Genomic DNA, 20,388 nt, shown 5'->3' with positions numbered 1-20,388 from the left:
CCAAAACAAAATGAAAAAAAAAAAAAAAATTATACTGACTCCAAGCTTTTGAAGTGTATAGTGTATAATGTAACAAAAGCTTTCTATTTCAGATAAAAGCTGATCTTTGGATCTTTCTATTCATCAAAGAATCCTGAAAGAAATGTACTCAACTGTTTTAAATATTGATGATAATGATAATAAATGTTTCTAGCAAATCAGAATCAGAAGACTGGATAATGATGCAGAAAATTGAGCTTTGACCACAGGAATAAATTTAATCTTAAAATATATTTAAATAGAAAGCAGTTATTTTAAATACAATACTAATATTCACAATATTACTCAAATAATGCAGGCTTGGCGAAAACATTAAAAATCTTTTGACCGGTAACTCAAATTTGGCAAAAACACTGTCACTTGTAACTTTAGCAAAAATTGTACTTATTTTTAGACAGCAGTTAATTTTACCGAGCTGTTTTGTTGTTGTTTGTACACTTAAACCTAAAATGCAAAAGAAATTGAAGCAAGAAAGTTTTTCCTCATAAAAAAGACGAACATCCTTTTGTAAACAAACACATCATTTATCAACGAAATGAACACTACAGTACCATGCCTATATTTATTAATTTTTAAATTTGTTTTATTTTATTTGTTTGTTTTATTTATTTATTTGTCTTTTTTATTTGTTTGTATTCTGGTTGTGTATACATTGCTTTGTGTCAACCTAAGTCACATATTGTTTTTTAAACACTAGCTAGAGAGCGTTCTGTGTTAAATAATAATAAAACATGACTAATTTTGTGAATAATAAATGTTTTCGTGTCATTTTACAAGATGTGATTAGTGTGTGTTATGTAATGCTGCCACCCTCTGTACTGGAGCAGCAGGCAGCAAAACAAGCCTGCTTCGCCAATAGGAAGTAACTACGGTAGAGCTTCGTGTTCAAAATACTGTCAACGGATCAACAACAAAAACAACCTGAGCGATTTTGCCGAACCTTGTCATTGGTAAGCATATCAAACTACTGAAGTAAAATGCCACAAATGTAATTCGCTTTTTATTTATTGTGCCTGTAGATGCCGAGACGGGCGATTCGAGTACGTTACATTGTTTACTTTTATTTTTTTCCAAACATCCATCATCGTAAACATTCTCTCTTTTAGTCATCGTGTGACATTTGCTTTTTTATCTGCAGGTCGCATTTATAAACATGTTTTCTTTCTTTTAAACGTTGAACTAGCCTTTCGGTGCAGGCTAGTGTTGTTTTTGTGATTAATAAATAAATAAATAAAATCCACGCGTTTATTGGCTGCTGTAGTCACCCTTGTGTATGCCTGTACTTTACTGTACTTTACGCCTGTGTGATTCTATATTTAGCTGGTCGGAAGTCATACAGTGCGTTTAAAAGGACACGTACGGTATTATGCGTTATTGTTTGAAAACACTAAAACTCACGAAACTCTACAACAAAATTGTTGAGTGTGTAAACACTGGAACAGTTTCTATTGCAGAGCTGCACAATCTGGTCGAGCAGCGCTAATCCAAAACAAACGCGTTGTCATGGCGTCCGTGCATTTGAAATTCAACAACTTGTCAATGCTCAATGCTCAATGCTCAGCTGTTGACTGCGTTAAATGAACAGTTGACTCCTGACCCGAGGCTTATTTTAGGACAAGTCGAGTCACGTTTACTGCTTTCGTGGCAGCAAATCGACAATTTTATCTTGAAACATTTTATCTGAAACATCTGTTGTTCACCTTTTTCTGACGATATTATGTCCAGCGATGATGGAAAAGTAATTTACTATAATGAAAAAAGAGCTTATTTGCTTACTTATTTCAAATCAAAATCAAACATTGCTAGTCTTCAGGTGAACAATTCATCTTAATCAATTTTAATTGTAAGCAGTGTTGGGCATGTTACTTTAAAAAAAAAAGTCATTAGTTATAGTTACTAGTAACTTCTCACAAATAGTAACTGAGTTACATCATTATAAAAGTAACTAATTGCCAGGGGAAAGAGTTGTGTTACTTTAAAAAAAAATTCTAATATGTCAAATAACTTGGATGCCTCCAATATTAAATATTGTAAATGAATGAACATTGTACACTAATCTACACTATTTTAATGTTGCTGTGGGACAATGTGAGAGACACCTTCCAGGGGCTAAATATCACGTTATGGGGTTATCGCTTCAACCGTGGACATAGAACATATCCTACGGCAATACTGTTAATCCTCTGGGGTCAAAGACGGCACCGGTGCAGTCCCTGATAGCACATGTACATCTCGGAGACGTCTATTTGATGTCTGCATTTACATCTGCAAGACCTATATTTTAGAGTGTTTGCTCATCTGCAATATGTCTATAACACATACGTCTCCTTTCAGATGTCAGATGTTTGTACACAGCAAATGCTTTCCAAATGTGATCTTTAATAGACATCCTGTAGACGTACTTGGGCTATCTAGGGTCTGTTATTTTGAAACTGCAAAGGGGCTACTTTTTTGTGTATAGTCATTATAACAAGAAAACAATGTGCTTTTGTAAAATAAATAAAATAAACAGGGTGCTCTCTCTGCTGCCTCGGTCTCCGTCACCCCTCTTTACAGACATAATTAAAACAAGCTGAATCTCTGTGAATATGTGCCTCGCAGACATGAGAAATGTATGTATAGAAAGCTTAAAATGTAAGTAAGTATGAAAACAAGTAAGACATGTCGAAAACAAATATTTCACAGCAGTTAGCAAACAACAACAATCCAATCAATTCTTAAAGGACAAGTTCAACGGCCTACTTTTTTTCTTATTCGAGAAGCGAAGAAGAAAAGGAGAGCCATTGCAAATTTCCATTTCATGCCGACTTTAATACTTTGAGGATTTGAGCACGACTGAAATGCAGTAGCCAAGTCCAAAAGTGTTAATTTACTTTACCATTTGTTAACATTAGTTAATGACTTTATTTATCATGAATTCATTTATCATGAACCATAAATGAAAGGTTGTATCTGGTTACATTAATAAGTTGACCTAATATTAATTAACAATGAATAGTTTTTTTTTTTCAAAGACAATAATAAATAAAAATTATTTCTAATTATTAATGTTATTTAATGCATTTTTATTTAATATACACTGGTGTTTAAAAGTTTGGGATCTCTAAGATTTTTTGTTTTTTAAAGAAGTTTCTTATGCTCATCAAGGCTGTATCTATTTGATTAAAAATACAGAAAAAAAATGTAATTTTCCAAAATATTATTACAAATTAAAATAACAGTTTTCTATTTTAAAATACTTTCAAATATAATTTATTCCTGTGAAGCAAAGCTGAATTTTTAGCATCATTACTCCATTCTTCAGTTTCACATGATCCCTCAGAAATCATTCTAATATACTGATTTATTATCAATGATTTCTGAAGGATCATGGGTAACACTTTACAATAAGGTTCATTAGTTAAACATTAGGTAATGTATTAACTAACATGAACTAACCATGAGCAATACATTTGTTACTGTATTTACTAATCTTTATTAACATTAGTTAATGGAAATACAGTTGTTCATTGTTTGTTCATGTTAGTTCACACTGCATTAACTAATGTTAACAAAATTTTAATAATGTATTAGTAAATGTTGAAATTAACATTAACAAAGATTAATAAATGCTGTATAAGTGCAGTTCATTATTAGTTCATGTTAACTAATGTGGTTAACTAATGTTAACTAATGAACCTTATTGTAAAGTGTTACCGGATCATGTGACACTAAAGACTGGAGTAATGATGTTAAAAATTCAGCGCTGCTTCACAGAAATAAATTGTATTTTAAAGTATATTTAAATAGAAAACCAATATTAGAAATTGCAATAATATTTCACAAATGTTTTTTTTGTCTGTATTTTTGATCAAATAAATACAGCCTTGATGAGCATAAGAGACTACATTAAAAATATTACTGTTCTCAAAACCATTAAATGGCAGTGTATAATGGGAACTTATCATAAAGTGTTACACTTTTTATACTAATAGTAATGCAGTCCAATAAACCCACTATGGGATTATCTCTCTCTCTCTCTCGAAAGAAAAAAAAACTTTGTCTGGTCTAGACAGACAAGGTTTTGGAGCAAGATGAATCTTGCTTTGAAGTGTAGTTTGTGAGATGTACTTTGAGTGGACTTCACAGAAGCTTGCGACAGATATCTGTCTGTGCTGGTTTCGTTCTGAGGATTAGATTTAGATCACACTTCTGCTCATGGACAGAAACCCACCGACATAATACATCAGCAGGCCAATCTTTTAGCAATAAAGATCTCTTTACACTTACAGATTCATCTGTCTAGACAAAAGAGGCTCATACATAAGCTCAGAGAGCTACATCCGTTTGCACCACTGGAGTTTTCCCATTGTGCTCCAGTGTAAAACAGCAGCATATGGGAGTCGGACACTGCGTCACTAGATCCTATTTCAAGGACAGACCTTTCCATACCAGTGCTAGTGTTACTTCATTTGTGTAGGCATCATAAAGAGATAGAAGGATGATTGTTCTGTGACTACAAGCTTTCCACGTGACACATGTGCATCATATCATTTGTCCATTTCTGTCTATTCTTCCACTCTTGCTATTTTTAAGTCAGGGGCTGTGGGATACCCACGGCCCTGACCCACAAGGCCACAGGTTAAGAGATCCATTCCTGGATGCTTTACATCAATAGACGTCGGGGGACTAGGATCAAAACCCGACAGGAGGCCCACCATCGATGTGCTCCGATTTGACCTCCAGATCAAATGTGAGTCAACAGATTTCACTCTTTTGGCTTTAACCTTGTAACACTGTTTTTTAATATAGAAATCAGTTGCTTTTTAGCATATTAGAGTAATAGTGTTTTGATTATTGGAACTCATTTTTTGTCCTTTAAATTTATTTAAAAATACATTAAAATGCAAGTAGTTTTCCATAATCCTTAAACTAGATTTTGAACCATTTGTCCTTTTATCTTGGACCCTCTTAAAAGTCATTGACCCAAATGTCAGCTCTTTGAAACTTGTTGTACTAATCTTTGCCCTTGTCAAAAATTCCAGACAACCCTCTTCTAATGTTAGCAAATCATTTCTTTCAAGCACATGCCTGTCCACTCAGTCCACATAACTGATAAACCTGTTTGTTTTACTGGAAATTAAACATTCATTTTAACTCACACTACTCTCTGTGTTTGCTCAGCTGAAGGTGTGAGAGTGGGAGGAAAGGTGAGATGGAGTCCGAGGAGACAGAAGGACGCACTTTAGTGCAGGTGATCAGTGAGAAGTACAGCCCGGAAAACTTTCCATACTGCCGTGGGCCAGGAGTTGGAGTGGTGATCCGGACGAGTCCCCAGGGTTCACCTGTCAAAGGTCAGTTTTATTTTTGGCCTTAGGTGAAATGCTGAGCCTGCTAGTTAAAGAGGGCGTGGATCCTGACACATTGCTTATTGCCATTTAACATTGTTTTGCTCATTTCTGTTGAAGAGCACATTGTTAACATTATAGTAATGTATTCTATGGCCAAAATCTAATGATTTTCTGAAGATATTAAAGAGTTATCCCCCCTAAAATGAAAATTTTGTCATTAATTACTTATCCCCATGTTGTTCCAAACCCTTAAAAGCTTTGTTCATCTTCAGAACACAAATTAAGATATTTTTGATGCATTCTAACAGCTCTCTGACCCTCCCATAGACAGCAATGTATTTAACACGGTCAACGTCCAGAAACTTAGCAAGGAGATTGGTAAAATAATCCATGTGACATCAGGGGTTCAACCGCAATTTTACGAAGCTACAAGAATACTTTTTGTACGCAAAAAAAAAACAAAAAAATGACTTTATTCAACAATTCGTCTTCTCCACGTCACCCTAGTGCCATTTTTGAGCATATACCATTGAAAGCAATAAATAATAAGCAATAAAGTCGTTATTTTTGTTTTCTTTGCGTACAAAAAGTATTATCGTAGCTTCGTAAAATTACAGTTGAACCCCTGATGTCACATGGATTACTGTACCGTTCTCCTTGCTACGTTTCTGGATGTTGAAAAATATCTTAATTTGTGTTTCGAAGACGAACAAACCTTTTATGGGTTGGAACGACATGGGGGTAAGTAATTAATGACAAAATTTTCATTTTTGGGTGGAGTAAACCTTTAAGTTAAAGGATAAGTGCACTTCCAGAATGAAAATTTTCTGATATTTTACTCACCTTCATGTCATCCAAGATGTTCATGTCTTTTTGTCTTCAGTTGCAAAGAAATTAAAGCTTTTGAGGAAAACATTCCAGGATTTTTCTCCATATACTGGACTTCAATGGAGATCAAACGGGAAATTGCTTTTCAATTGTTTCAATGCAGCTTCAAAGGGCTCTACACAATCCCAGCCTAGGAATAAGGGTCTCATCTAATGAAACAAATAGGCGTTTTATGATTTTTTGTAAAAATGTATTTCAACCACAAATGCTTGTCTTGCACTAGCTCGGCGATGAGCATACGCGACTTTACGCATTATTCCAACTTTACGTTGGAAAGGTCACGCGTGATTACTTCTTCGTCTGTGTACTTCGGTTCAAAAAGTAGGGTAGGTCAAAAAAACTCTCATTTTCTCCTCAAACTTCAAAATCACCCAACATTGTTTTACCTTTTTTCGTAAAGGGCGTTTGACTTTCTTTCCACATTCACTTTGTAAACACTGGATCTGTACTTCCGCCTATGTCACACATGACCTTTTCAGCATGATTATGTAGTGCAGGACAAGCATTTGTGGTTAAAAATTATATCATATTTTTAAGTTTTTAGAAAATGACCGATCAAAGACTCTTGGCTGGGATCGTGTAGAGCCCTTTGAAGCTGCATTGAAATTTAAACTTTCAACCTGTTGGCTCCCACTGAAGTCCACTACATGGAGAAAAATCTTGGATTTTTTTTTCTCAAAAACCTTAATTTCCTATGTGACTGAAGAAAGAAAGACATGGACATCTTGAATCACATCAGGGTGAATAAATTATTAAGTGAACTTAACCTTAAAATGCTGTAAATAAATAATAATAAAAAAACCTGTATTGGCATTTGTCCAAATTGTTTAAATTGTCATAGAGTTTCATCAGTAAATAAGATTTATTAGTTATTTAAAGGCAGTTTATGTCTTTCTATGTGTGTATTAGATCGTCTAAATCTGCCAAGCATCCTGGTTCTGGATGGTTGTGGAATCACCGAGGCCGGAGATGAGGAGGAAGTGGCCATTTTCTGTGCTCACGTGGTTGAGCTAGACCTTTCTCACAACCAGTTAAAAGATTGGGGAGAGGTGAGAAAAATGTATTTGAGTTACAGATCTCTGTGTATTTACATTTGTGTATATAGCACAAAGAATGTCAGTAAGATATAGGTAACACTATAAGATTGAATAATATTCAATTTATTAAGTAATGAATAACTGACAATGGACCGTTGTTAGAAAATTATTAGAAAACAATTCACACCCGAGGTGGTGATGCAGCCATGACACAAAGCAGAGTGGCGGTTACACCTTGGGTGTGCATTATTTTCTAATAATTTAACGGACTGAAGTCAATTAATCATCTTATGCTATGGTTACCACACCTCAAATATTGTTCAGATGATGTATTTCAAGACAAGTTTTTTTCTTAAAACACTCTGTGTTCAGGACTAATCTCTTACGCATCTCATCCCACACCTCCATTGCTAATTCCAAAATGTCATTTTAGACCTAGCAATGGATAGCAGACTAATGCAGTTATTAGAGTTATTAGAGTTATTAGAGAGAGGGAGAGAGGTGTTTTAATTGCTGCTAAAACATACTTTTGTGGCAAAAACATGGAAATAATTTGTTGTTTTTATCTTGTTGTTTACCATATTTATTTGCTTAAAAAAAAAAAAAAACTTGCACACCTTAGAATGTCCATCTGATTCAAGCATTCAACAGCCCTGCAGTACTACAGTGATTAATGCATTAGGTAGGTATTATAAACTAACAATGAACAACACTTTTAATTTTATTTTATGCAACTTAAAATTTGAAAATGATTTAGTATGTTTAGAAATGAACATTAATCGAGATTATAAATGCTGTGAAAGTAATATTAGATTAAATCATGGTTAATATAGAACTGTTTTAAATGTACACTACTCACTACTCTGATATTATTAGAAAATAAGTTTTAAAGGAATAGTTCACCTAAAAAATGAAAATTTTGTTTACACTAAGGCCATCTAAGATGTACAGATTTGGATTGCAAATGTAGCATTACATCACTTGTTTACCAATGTATCCTCTGCAGTGAATGGGTGCCATCAGAATAAGAGCCCAAACAGCTGATAAAAACATCACAATAATCCACGTAATCCAAGTAATCCACATGACTTTAGTAAATCAATTCATGTCTATCAATTCTAGAATGCTGTTTAATTTTAAAACGACTTCTGACTGCGGAGCTTTTCTGCTGGTCATATGTGACCCTGGACCACAAAACCAGTCTTAAGTAGCACGGGTATATTTGTAGCAATAGCCATGGGTCAAAATTATAAAAAATTTCTTATGCCAAAAATCATTAGGATATTAATTAAAGATCATGTTCCTTTAAGATATTTTGTAAATTTCCTACCATAAATATATCAAAACTTAATTTGGACAAATTAAATGCGATTTTCTCAGTATTTAGATTTTTTTGCACCCTCAGATTCCTCATTTTCAAATAGTATCTCGACCAAATAATGTCCTATCTAACAAACCATACATCAATGGAAAGCTTATTAATTTGTGTATGTATTCATATATATGGTCCATGGTCACATATTTGGTCTGCAGGTTTACTTTGTGTAATTTTATGCATATGTTAGACAATAACATTGAAAAGTCCAATTAAATAGAGGTCTGCTACCTGGCACAAGCTTGACAAGAAAAACTGGTTGGGTTCGGTCAGTTTTTTTTATTATTTTCTCTCCTTTCTTCTCTTCTCTGTAGATAAGCAAGATCCTGTCTAACATCCCTAACCTAGACTTTCTCAATCTGAGTATGAATCCACTGAGAGGGTCGAGTCTAGAGCCTGGAGCTGCTGAAGCGTTTTCAGGCCTCCGCCGCCTTGTGCTCAATAACACGCATGTCACCTGGGACATGGTGCACGCACTTACACGAGAGATCCCAGAGTATGTGTTTTTATAACATTTGAGTAGCATTGGTCTGAACTGTCTGTGTTTTTATACATTATTTATAATTTAGGTATGCCGTTTCTCTGCATTGCAATAGCTATAATTGTTCCAAAGCATTGTTCGGACAACAGGTTGTACCACCCTGAATTTACACCATCATTCAGCCTCAAGTCATTATGTTGGGCCCGCCGCCCAAGGGGTTTCACTGATTTTATTTGTCACTGAGATTATGTCACTATACAAGCCTTGAGGCAAATTTTTAAGTAGCCATAAATAATGACAAAATACATTTTTTGCAAGCAAAATACAAATAGAGAAGATGTTTTGCCAGTGACTGATTTGTTTTGGGGGCTCTCTAAAAAGTGTGAATGTTAGTGATTTTAAACAAAAAAATATATAAATCATACCAAGCAATAAACAGTTTTGTTCAAATATTTTTCATATTAAGAAATCAAAGATTATGACAAACAAAATTTTGGATGCACTTTTTTAAATGGACATATTATTTTAGCATTGTGTGACTGTAGCGTTCCACTAGCAGTGAAAATGGATAATTTTGTCATGCACTAAAACTTTTCTTCATTTTCCTGTGGTTGTATATGTAGGCTGGAGGAATTGTTTTTGTGTCTGAACGAGTATGAGAGCGTGAGTGTGTCATCTTCGTCGTGCCCGTCCCTGCGCCTGCTGCATATCACAGATAACCAGCTGCAGGACTGGGCGGAGGTGCGTAAGTTGGGCCTCATGTATCCATGCCTGGTGTCTCTTATCCTGGCAAACAACTCCCTCTCTTCTATCCACGAGCCTGAGGACTCCCTACAGAGACTGTTCTCCAACCTATGCAGCATCAACCTACACAACTCAGGTGCTGGATTGCATTCAAAAATTAAAATTCAGTCAATTATTTCTCACCCTCATGTCGTTCCAAACCCCTAAGACCTGCGTTTATCTTCAGAACAGAAATGTCAATACAATACAATTTTTTTTACGTATACAGCTAAATGCGTCTCTGTGTGGACAGAGCCCAAGGCTGGGCAAAAAATTTCAAGTGGATAAATGCTGAATACTGATATTTTGAAATGATTTGGGGGAAAAAAGGGAAAATATACGTTAAATATAAATCTAAAATCACCAGTAGGTGGCAGCAAATTACTGCATGAGCGAGTCCTTGAGTCATTCATTCAACTGATTCATTCAAATGACTGATTGATTTAATAATGATCACTGTCGTTTATTGCTCAGAGATGCAAATCAGTTCTAATGTGGCTTTTTTGAAACTCTTTTCGTTGTCGAAATACAGCAAAAACAAGAACTGTAAAATGTAAGTCACTTAAAAGGAACCTTGGGTATTATGACTTGTATAGCTTAATATAACCTAAATGATGTATCTTACTAAAATATGTAGTAGGAAACCTATGAAAGATTTACATTATTTTAAAAATCCTCATCGTTTTATACATATCTTGGACTATGGGGGGCACCATTATTTTGATTACATAGAACGGTTGTGCTCAGTGAGCTGCTGGCACTATCTGTAGTAATTGACTTAATTTTTATTTTTGGATGAACTGTCCCTTTAATGGATTATTAGCTGACATGTAGGTGTTGTATTATTTAGGTCTAAGTAGCTGGGAGGACATAGAGAAATTGAATTTTTTCCCAAAGCTTCAAGAGGTCAGAGTGATGGGTATTCCTTTACTGCAGCCCTACACTGATCAGGAGAGACGTTATCTTATGGTAGCACAGTAAGTAACCATACACAAAATTATCCACTTCTTAAATGTGCAGTTGTTAAGAATTGTGGGAAATGACAACACAAATCAATGTGGCTGGCCACCAATATAGAATTGTACATGTTCATGCATTTTCTGTTTTTTTTTCTGTTTCCCTCCCTCACACACACTTGTCCTTCTTCTATGTTTTGTAAGGTTGCCTCATGTGACTGTGTTGAACGGCAGTGTGGTCACCGATGGAGAAAGAGAGGACGCAGAACGTTTTTTCATCCGCTACCACCTGGATTGCCCTGAGGATGAGCTACCCCAGAGGTAACCCACTCAAACCCCACACACCACCAAATTCCATATACACAACTCTCTTAGTCTCTTTTTTCTTTAGAGAACTATATCGACCTTATTCTTTAACACAGACGTAAGCCTATTGGCGAGACCGGTTCATTAGCCACCATAGGGAAATAACGAGAAGAATAACAATGTGCAGTAAATGGAAAAACTGTTTGCGTGTGTTCATATGTGTTCATAATTAAGATTACAATACAATAAGATAATAATATGGTATAACACACCAATCTGCAACAAGCATCAAAATGAGCTGTTTTGTATAGCTAAAAATAGCTAGACGCAGATGAGACTGGAAGCCTGACCCATAAAATTTACAAATGGCCGTGCCAGTTCCTACAGCAAAAATAAGCTGGATACAGAACATCCCAGAAAATGACCGGTGTCTACATATGAAACTATTCTATTTAATCAATGTACATAAATATTAAAATATGCTTCCTTTTAATCCCCTCATAACTGCAAACTCAGGTCTTTTCTATTACCCAAACCTAATGTTTCCAATTTTCCCAAAGTTTTTTAAAAAGTTAATAGGGAAATGACTGACCAGCTCTATGGTTTCTCTCTGCAGTTGTAGTCATTCTCAAGTAATACCCTCAAGTAGATCAAACCACTCCCAGTACTTCTTTACTGACTTCTAAAAGGCTGTCATTAATTATTTACAGTATATAAACATACTCTAAGAAAGTTTATGCAAAGGTATATATGTTTTTTTTTTTTTTATATATCCATAAAATAGTTCTAAATGGACACACACAGAAGGACCTTTGGCCAAGGGTTTAAAAGTCCTAATAAAGCAGCAGAGACAAATCTTTTTTTTTTTTCTGTGTTGTGAAATACATTGAGGAAAACATTATCGAGAAAAAAAAATGCAGGGCGGGGGCCTGGTTCTAAACTGAATTATTAGAGTTAATTATTTTATGTCAGCAGACAGAATTCTGTTGTTTAAATGGAAGATCAAGTTAGGATATTTGGATTAAGAAAAATGTAACAACATATATAAATGAGTTTAAAATAAGATCAATAATATGCATTCAGAAAACAGAGATGAATTTTAATTTCATTGCGACTTTAATGAGCACTAGTTTATGTACAATTAAACAATCTATTAAATTCTGAATAATGCAATGAATAAGTATTATATTTTCTTACTTGGTACATTTCCATTACATATTTGCACAAAACTTTTGTGATAATTTATAAATGCTGGCATTTCGATTAACCCATGTTATGCAACTAAAACATAATGTTTTCCTCTCACGATAAGTCATGGCGAGGGATGTTGGTAGGTTTGTGTATGTCGCAGCCAGTGCACTAGTCAATAATTTCTATCATAGAAGATGTAGGCATCTATATTTACAGAAGCAGCACATAGAGTGACTTCTGGGACACTTCTGAAACTGAAACTAGTCGCGACATGCCTGGTATAAATACAATCATTGACTAGAGTGGCCACGTTTAAATAAGGGGTTATTCAAGCTTGAATGGCAAGGAAAGCCCCATATTCAAGCATTGTGTAGTCAATGCTTTTGTGAACGGCCACATATGAGGTACTTTTTGGAGGTTATAGTACATTAAAGAGCGATCATGTGACTTTTACATACACAAAGTGACTTGTAAATGCGAAAAAGCGGTTTCCATTGCAGTTTTCCGAAATATTCCTTTTTCCAAATTGCCTGAAAAACCACCTGCGAGTGTAAAAACTTTTTTTTTTTTTTTTTTTTGCAATATATGAGTTCTTGAGAAATTTTCCATTAGGAGTATTTTCAATACGCAATTTCAGTTTGCTTCCTTGCAGTTTTTATTTGTCATAATTGCTTGTGTCTCAGTAGCTTTCTATAGAACATTGTACTTTAGTTGTTTTACTCCTATGTAATAAAGTCTTAACATTGGGAAAACCCAGCCACCTCTTTCCGGTTTAGCACAAAAAGCCTCTCTCTCTCTCTCTCTTTGGCCATGTTTTAAGTATCATGGTGGCCATCCACGGCATTCCAACCTATTTTCCTTTCACATCTTTCTCTTTAGTTTGGCGTCTCTAGTTATCTAGGTGATGTTTAACTCTCCCATCCCTCATGTCGCCTGGCCTTCCCCTTTGCTACTGTTTTTTGGGGGACTTTCAGGGGGTATTTTGTAGGGTCTTTGCAGGTCAAAGACACAAAAAACGGATCACCCACATTCTTAACACACCCCATTCCACTTAACCTGGGAGAGTGTACGGAGGACTTTTTCAGTGGCTGCGGCAAGCCCCAGCTTCCAGCAGGGGATTCTAACCTTTGGGAGACAATGTGTTCACTCTCTCCCTCCTCAAAGACGCCTTTGTACTGGAATACGCCAATCAGAAAATCGATACACAAGGTGGCAGCTTTATTCGTTCTTCCCCTCCTTATATCCCCCTCGCTCCCTCCCTGTTCTTCTCTCCTGCCCCTTTTCATTTGCTTTAGGGGGGATTGAGTTAGCTGGAGGATTTTTTCAAAAGGGGATGGAATGACGTCCCTGACTCAGTCTCTCCTGTTTTTTCCGTTGAGCGATGGAGATGCCTTTGTTCTGGAACGGCTCTCAGACCTAGTGAATTGATTAAGTTGACTAAACAGTTATGACACAGTTCCCGCTCTAGCCATAGAAGGTCGGAAACTAGAGATGAGGTGGAAATGGGCCTTCTCAGAAATGGTGGCCTTTTATCATCTGTCTAAAGTATCAGATACTAAAGGGAGGTTTTTACAAGCTTTAAAAATAACCCTTTCTTTAACAGATGTGCTCATTATAACACTGACATTCATCTGACTTATATATTATACAACTAAAAGACAGAGACATGGGGAAAACTAAGAAATAAAATACCATAGCATAATTACATATAAGACACAAATTAAATGATTAGTTCACTTCCAGAATGAAAAAATGCCCTGATAATTTACTCACTCCCATGTCATCCAAGAGGTTCATGTTTTTCTGTTTTCAGTTGCAAAGAAATTTAGGTTTTTGAGGAAAACATTCCAGGATTTTTTTTTTCCATATAGTGGACTTCAATGGTGGCCAACAGTTTGAAGGTTCAAACTGCAGTTTCAATGCAGCTTCAAAGGACTCTACACAATCCCAGCCAAAGAAATAAGGGTCTTATCTAATGACACCATTGGTCATGGTCTTAAAAAAAAAATTATAATACTTTTTAACCACATTTTAACCACAAATGCTTTTCTTGCACTAGCTCTGCGATGCGCACACAAGACTTCACGCATTATGTATTAATGTTGCAACGGGCAGGTAGTTCTTATGCATACTCCATCCCATTTTCTCCTCCAACTTCAAAATCGCCCAACATTGTTGTTTTAACTTTGGTAAAGGACTTTCTTCAGTGGAACACCAAAAAAAATAAATGAAAGTGGATGGTAGCCAGGGGGTATTAAACACTGTACAAACATCATAAAAGTTGTATAAGTTGTATATATTCTAAGTCTTCTAAAGCCATGCAACGGTGAGGAACGCACTGAAATGTATGCAGAATAAAATATTGATTGACAGATGTGGATACTATTCACATTCATTGTTTGAAAGAAGAAAGAAAATCAATCAGGTTTCAAAATTCATGAGAAAATTTTGCAACCATTTCTTAACAAGTCGCTTTTTCATTTATTTCTTCTTGTTTCCACCGGGACCACTTCTTCACAGACTTTCTTTTCAACACCTGTGTAAACTAAAACCAGCGTACACTGACCCTCATTTCTGACCTCCTCACTCCATCCACATCCTCTATTTCTTTCTCTCTGTCCCATTCTGCCTGTTCCTCTGAAGGGGACGCCATTTTCCCAGAGGGATGAGGTTGAGATGAGAGTTGGCACTGGAGGGTGAAAGGGCAGGTGTAGAAGTAGATGGTAAACTCTAGATATGGGTTAAGGTTGCCCCTTTTTTGAACCCAGCCTGCTCTTTCCCCCACCCTTTGGGCACAGAGCAGAGCTTAGGCTATGTTACCGACTGTGATAAAACTCTGAAAGCGGGTAGAGATCTGAGAAACAGAGAAAGAGATGGACAGAAAGAAATTATGCGTCCCTGACCTCAAACACACCTTTGGACCAGGCCCTCTCTGAATGCATGAGACCTAACTGCTGTAGAGACTCAAACTGTGGTGGCATAAAGTAATGGTTAGAACCATTTGAGAGACTTTCAAAGTGACGCCACAGTAACCTTAGTCGCATTTACGGTTGCTTAGGCATAAACTTTAGGTATAAGTAGGCATGGGATGTTATCTTTATAACGCTGAGAAGATGTAGAGATTTGAATGCTGGCTAGTGTAATTCAAACCCTTCACTGCTTGACTGCTTTCGATTTCTTAAGCCAGGCCTATATACATTGTTTAATGCATATCCTTCTAAAACTACTTTATGTGCACTGAAATAGCTTTTATACTGTTGTGTTAACAAAAAAATGTCAAATAATGCAATACGAATTGGACCTAGTCACCATTCAGCTGTTAAATAGTCTTTGTAGGTAGGAGAGAGACCGTTAAATAGATGAAGGAGCCCTATATATTTAACAGCCTTTGAGTAACTAAAACCTGAGATGTGGCCATGTGCACGTTGATCCTCCCTTGGAGGAATGGAAAATACAGGAATGATAGTAGAGGGGAGGGATGCAAAGACAGGGATGACAGAAGGAGAGTGTGAAATAAATGAAAGGGACTATTGGTCTTACTGTCTTTGAGTAACCATAGCCTGGGACCTTGTTGACATTTTGACAGTGAAAGACAATGTAGGGGCCTACAGGAGAACGAGGATGTAAGAAGGGCAATGTACAGTGAAAATGTAAGTGCTTCACTCTTTATGGACAATGAGAAATTTAAGAAGATAAGTGGATTGCGTAACCAGGCTCTTTAGCATCCATTGTGGTAGATGTCGATGCTAAAGTTGTCAAGATAGAAACAATCAAAGACAACATGTAGACAAGTTCCTATTAAAGCATTTACTGCAGTTTTAATGGATTTCCATTAAACATAGCGACATTGTCTTGGGCCCACTAATGTACTCAAGAATAAGGCTAACTTATTGGGTCCCATCCATAAAATAGACACTAACGTATGTGTAAAATACAGAAACATTGCTTTTGTTGTTATTTTGTCTTGTGTGACACTTAGCTGTTGAAAAACAAAACAATGCTCTTGGTCTCATGCAACCACCTACATCATTACTATAGCAACCTAGTTATTGCCTACACTGTGTCAAGAAACAGATCCGATTTCAACTGATGCAAAATCACTGTAAGTCCTTAAGTTTGGAAAGCGCAAACGGCAGTTGTGTGAACAAAGCCTAAGATTCTGTATCTCTGCTGTACCTTTCAAATAGACAGGTACCCCACCCCAAGTTCATCTAGGGTGACTGCCACGGTAATATGTGTACTAAAGTAGCTTTGGATAAAAAGCCAAATTGCTGACTGGTGACTCACAAGTGAATTTATTCTGGTCTCAATGGGATTACTTATCATGTTAAGTTGTAGATATCTAAATTTTGAGCTAATGGTGATTGTGCGCATGTTATCTCCCTGAAAACGGATCGTGTTGTTTTTGAGGCCATCAACAACTGCAGTATCTACAGTAGACTCACTGTATGGCTCTACTATGAACCTGGTGCACTGCACGGCGGCGACTGTCCGGTCCCATCTCCGAGACTGATCTAAGCACTGTTCAAGGAATCCAAGGCAGCTATGTTATCACAACGAACACCCATTCGCCTTCATTTAAGGAGCTTAGCCACACTAAATGAGACCCTTGAGTGAGACTGTTCTTTCTCTCAGACAGAGTGGCACTTTGTATAGAGGGGGCAGTATTCCCAGGGCGAAGGCAGGGAGCCACAGGCACCTACCCAGGCTCAGGCTCTGCTTTGTGGGGAGACTTTTCTGGACAGGCTGGGGAAATTACTTTGATTGGCTGTGTCGGTTACTGTAGCCCTCTAAAGCTAAAAGACTTTTTTGTGGAGATTTTATTTAATTGTTCCTGCCGATCTCCTCTTATCTTTCCCACAATCCTTCAGCAAGACGGGAAAGAAGGGAGGGTAAACGGGGTGCTGGTGAGAACTTTCTCACGGTTTAAAAACTCAGTGTGCTTCACAAACAGGTACACAAATACACAAGCGCGTTTTCTCGCAAACACACACAGAGCTCTCTGGTCACTTCCATGGTGCACTGAAATTAATATTGTTTAGAGGAGTTGTCTTTCTTAAACATTTAAAAGTGATTGACATTTTTGATGAAAACCAACATATGCAAAACTCATTTCTGGGCACAACACCCCCCTGATCATGTGGCTGACTATTTCACCAAAACACATCCTAATACCAGGAGGAAACAGGCTGCTGAATATAGGCTAATTTGTGGACGTTGTGAGCCGCTATCAATACACGGGAGACTACCGTACCTTTCTGGGAGACATGAGATTTCTTGCAAACATATATCAAGTTGAAGTGTGCTTTACCTGTGTTTTCGTAGATCATTAGCCCTTGTTAGTCCATTGCCTACATAAGCAGTTGATTTTTAAGTCTTCTAAAACTCACTTTTGACAGAACTGGAACAACTGGAGCACTCTACATAAGCAGCAACTCTGCTCAAAGTTGTTTGCCAGATGTAAAAGTATGACCCAGAAATCATTCCAATATGTTTAGCATATTGCAAAGCTAACTGTAGGGTGCTGCAGAAATGACTCCTAAAACCCAGGAATGAGTTAGCATTTCATCCATCATCCCTCAAGTCATCAAGTTCAAGATCATAATCATTTTTAATCAATACAACTTGTTATCAGTATAAGGTACAGTTACAAGTTAAATGTTGTTGCCTACTGTGGGGAATAATAGCCTTTGTATCAGTATGCCTTTGATTATTTAAAATGCGTTGTAGTTAACTAGTTTTGAAACAGAGCTATTTTATATTATCTGGGGTCTATAATTATCACTGAGTCTAAAAGGGAAAAAAGCATATACAGTTGAAGTCAAAAGTTTACATACACCTTGCAGAATCTGCAAAATGTATTTTTTTTTTTTTTACCAGTAGTTTAACCGAAATAAGAGGGATCATACAAAATGCGGTACTGATTTGAATAAGATACTTCACATAAAAGATGTTTACATGTAGTCCACAAGAGAAAATTGTTGAATTTATAAAAAATGGCCCTGTGCAATAGTTTACATAAACTTGATTCTTAATACTGTGTTGTTACCTGAATGATCGACAGCTGTGTTTTTTTGTTTTGTTTAGTGATACTTGTTCATGAGTCCCTTGTTTGTCATGAACAGTTAAACTGCCCACTGTTCTTCAGAAAAATCCTTGAACAACTGAGGGACTCATATGCAACTATTACAGAAGGACATACTCTCTTTGTGACCCAACACTCACTGATGCTCCAGAATGAAAAACGCAAGATGCATTTAAGAGCCAGGAGTGTAAACTTTATTTTGCCTAAATATCTTATTTTTTTTTCATTTTGTACTGCCCTTCAAAAGCTACAGAAGATACTTATTTTTTTCCCAGAAGACAAAATAGTTTAAATTTACCCTGATCTTCAAAAAGTTTTCACCCCCCGGCTCTTAATGTATCATGTTTCCTTCTGAAGCATCAGTGAGCGTTTGAACCTTATGTAATAGGGTATGAACCTCAGCCTGTCAGTTGTCCTCAAAATGATCTCAAAATCATACAGTCTTTGCTGGAAAGGTTTCAAATACCTGAAGGATTTTTCTGAAGAAGAGCAGGCAGTTTAACTGTTCAGGACAAACAATGGATTCATAAACAACTATCACTAAAAAAAAAAAAAACCGGCTGTGGATCATTCAGGTAACAACAGAATCAAGTGGATGTAAACTTTTGAACTCGTGTGGACTATATCTATGTAAACATCTTTTATGTGAAATATCTTATTCAGGTCAGTACCAAATAAAAAATAACATGCATTTTGTATGATCCCTCTTATTGTGGTAAAATAAATGTTTGTAAACTTTTGACTTCACATGTACATTGGCTAAATTGTGATGGTTCTCGTTTACTCACTGCTATCCACTCTTTTCAGGTACCACACTTTGGTAGCACGCTATGGCCGCCTAGCCCCACTTGCAGAGGTGGATTTGCGCCCTCTCTGCCATGTCCAGGTAGAGGTGCGTTTTGGGGACCAGGCAGAGCCCCTAGAGCTCAGATTGGATCAGACAGTGGCAGATCTAAAGAAGCAGTTAAGAGCCGTGGTCCAGCTACCACCAAACAAGATACGTGTGTACTATATCGACCGGCAGCTTGGCTACGCACTAGAGCCCCAGGAGATGAAATACGGAGCACGAGCACTTCATTCCTACAGTATACGAGATGGAGATGAAATCTTGGTGGTGCCCAAGACACAGTGACAAAACAGAGTGCGACAACTGAGCCCTCTTTGGGAAAAAGAAAATGACTGGTTGAGATGTTTCCAGAATTATTGGAATACCATCTTTCAATGTAGGCAATGTGAATGTTGTGAACAGTGCACAAATCAGCATGCCTTATGTTGAGGAGAGAGGAAAAACTGCCAGTCTGGTTTTCAAGCATATTTAGTCCTATTTAAAAAAGAGATGTTGGATTAGGATTAAAAAAAAGATTTTAACTTCCACTGTTTTGTGGATCTACGTATACAAGAAAAAAAAATTGGACTCAATTTTTCTTGTGTGTTTGTGAGACTGCTTCTCAGGAATTACCCACAACCGCATACACACCTCTGCTCTGAAGAGTATTTTACCATTTATTAAAAGTGCTGTGTGGAATATTTGGTCCCCTAGCAGTTGAGATGCCCAAATCTTCAGAACACAAATTGTTATTTATTATAGATATTTTTGATGAAATCCAAGAGCTTTCTGACCCTGCATAGATAGCAATGTAACTACCACGTTCAAGGCCCAAAAAGTTAGTTAAGTAATTGTTAAAATAGTCTATAAAATAGACGTAGCCACACAAAAACTTATTATGTGAAAGTGACATTGCCAGCGAAACTGGAAGGCTCAAATGTTAAATTATTATTAACTTAACATTGTGAACTGGGCGATTTTTAACGAAAACATGCACTTTAGCTTTCAGAATCTTGCTAAAACAATACCAAAATACTCATGCTCAGTATATGAACATATATATATATATATATATATATATATATATATAT

At 36.5% G+C, this 20,388-nt stretch overlaps 1 protein-coding gene across 1 annotated transcript; it reads left to right on the top strand.

Moving 5' to 3' along the window:
* Positions 1–875: 875 nt before the first annotated feature.
* tbcelb (tubulin folding cofactor E-like b) lies at positions 876–20,362 on the top strand. Its single transcript, XM_073839972.1, has 9 exons — positions 876–989; positions 4,615–4,771; positions 5,203–5,372; positions 7,167–7,306; positions 8,984–9,165; positions 9,774–10,030; positions 10,784–10,910; positions 11,094–11,210; positions 19,279–20,362. The coding sequence occupies exons 3-9, from the start codon at positions 5,234–5,236 to the stop codon at positions 19,601–19,603; spliced, it is 1,287 nt and encodes a 428-aa protein (XP_073696073.1). The 5' UTR covers positions 876–989; positions 4,615–4,771; positions 5,203–5,233; the 3' UTR covers positions 19,604–20,362.
* Positions 20,363–20,388: the final 26 nt, after the last annotated feature.

This window comes from Garra rufa, chromosome 5, assembly GCF_049309525.1.
Source record: "Garra rufa chromosome 5, GarRuf1.0, whole genome shotgun sequence".
In the NCBI taxonomy this organism is placed as follows: domain Eukaryota; kingdom Metazoa; phylum Chordata; class Actinopteri; order Cypriniformes; family Cyprinidae; genus Garra; species Garra rufa.
This window is presented reverse-complemented; position numbering and strand designations above follow the sequence as displayed.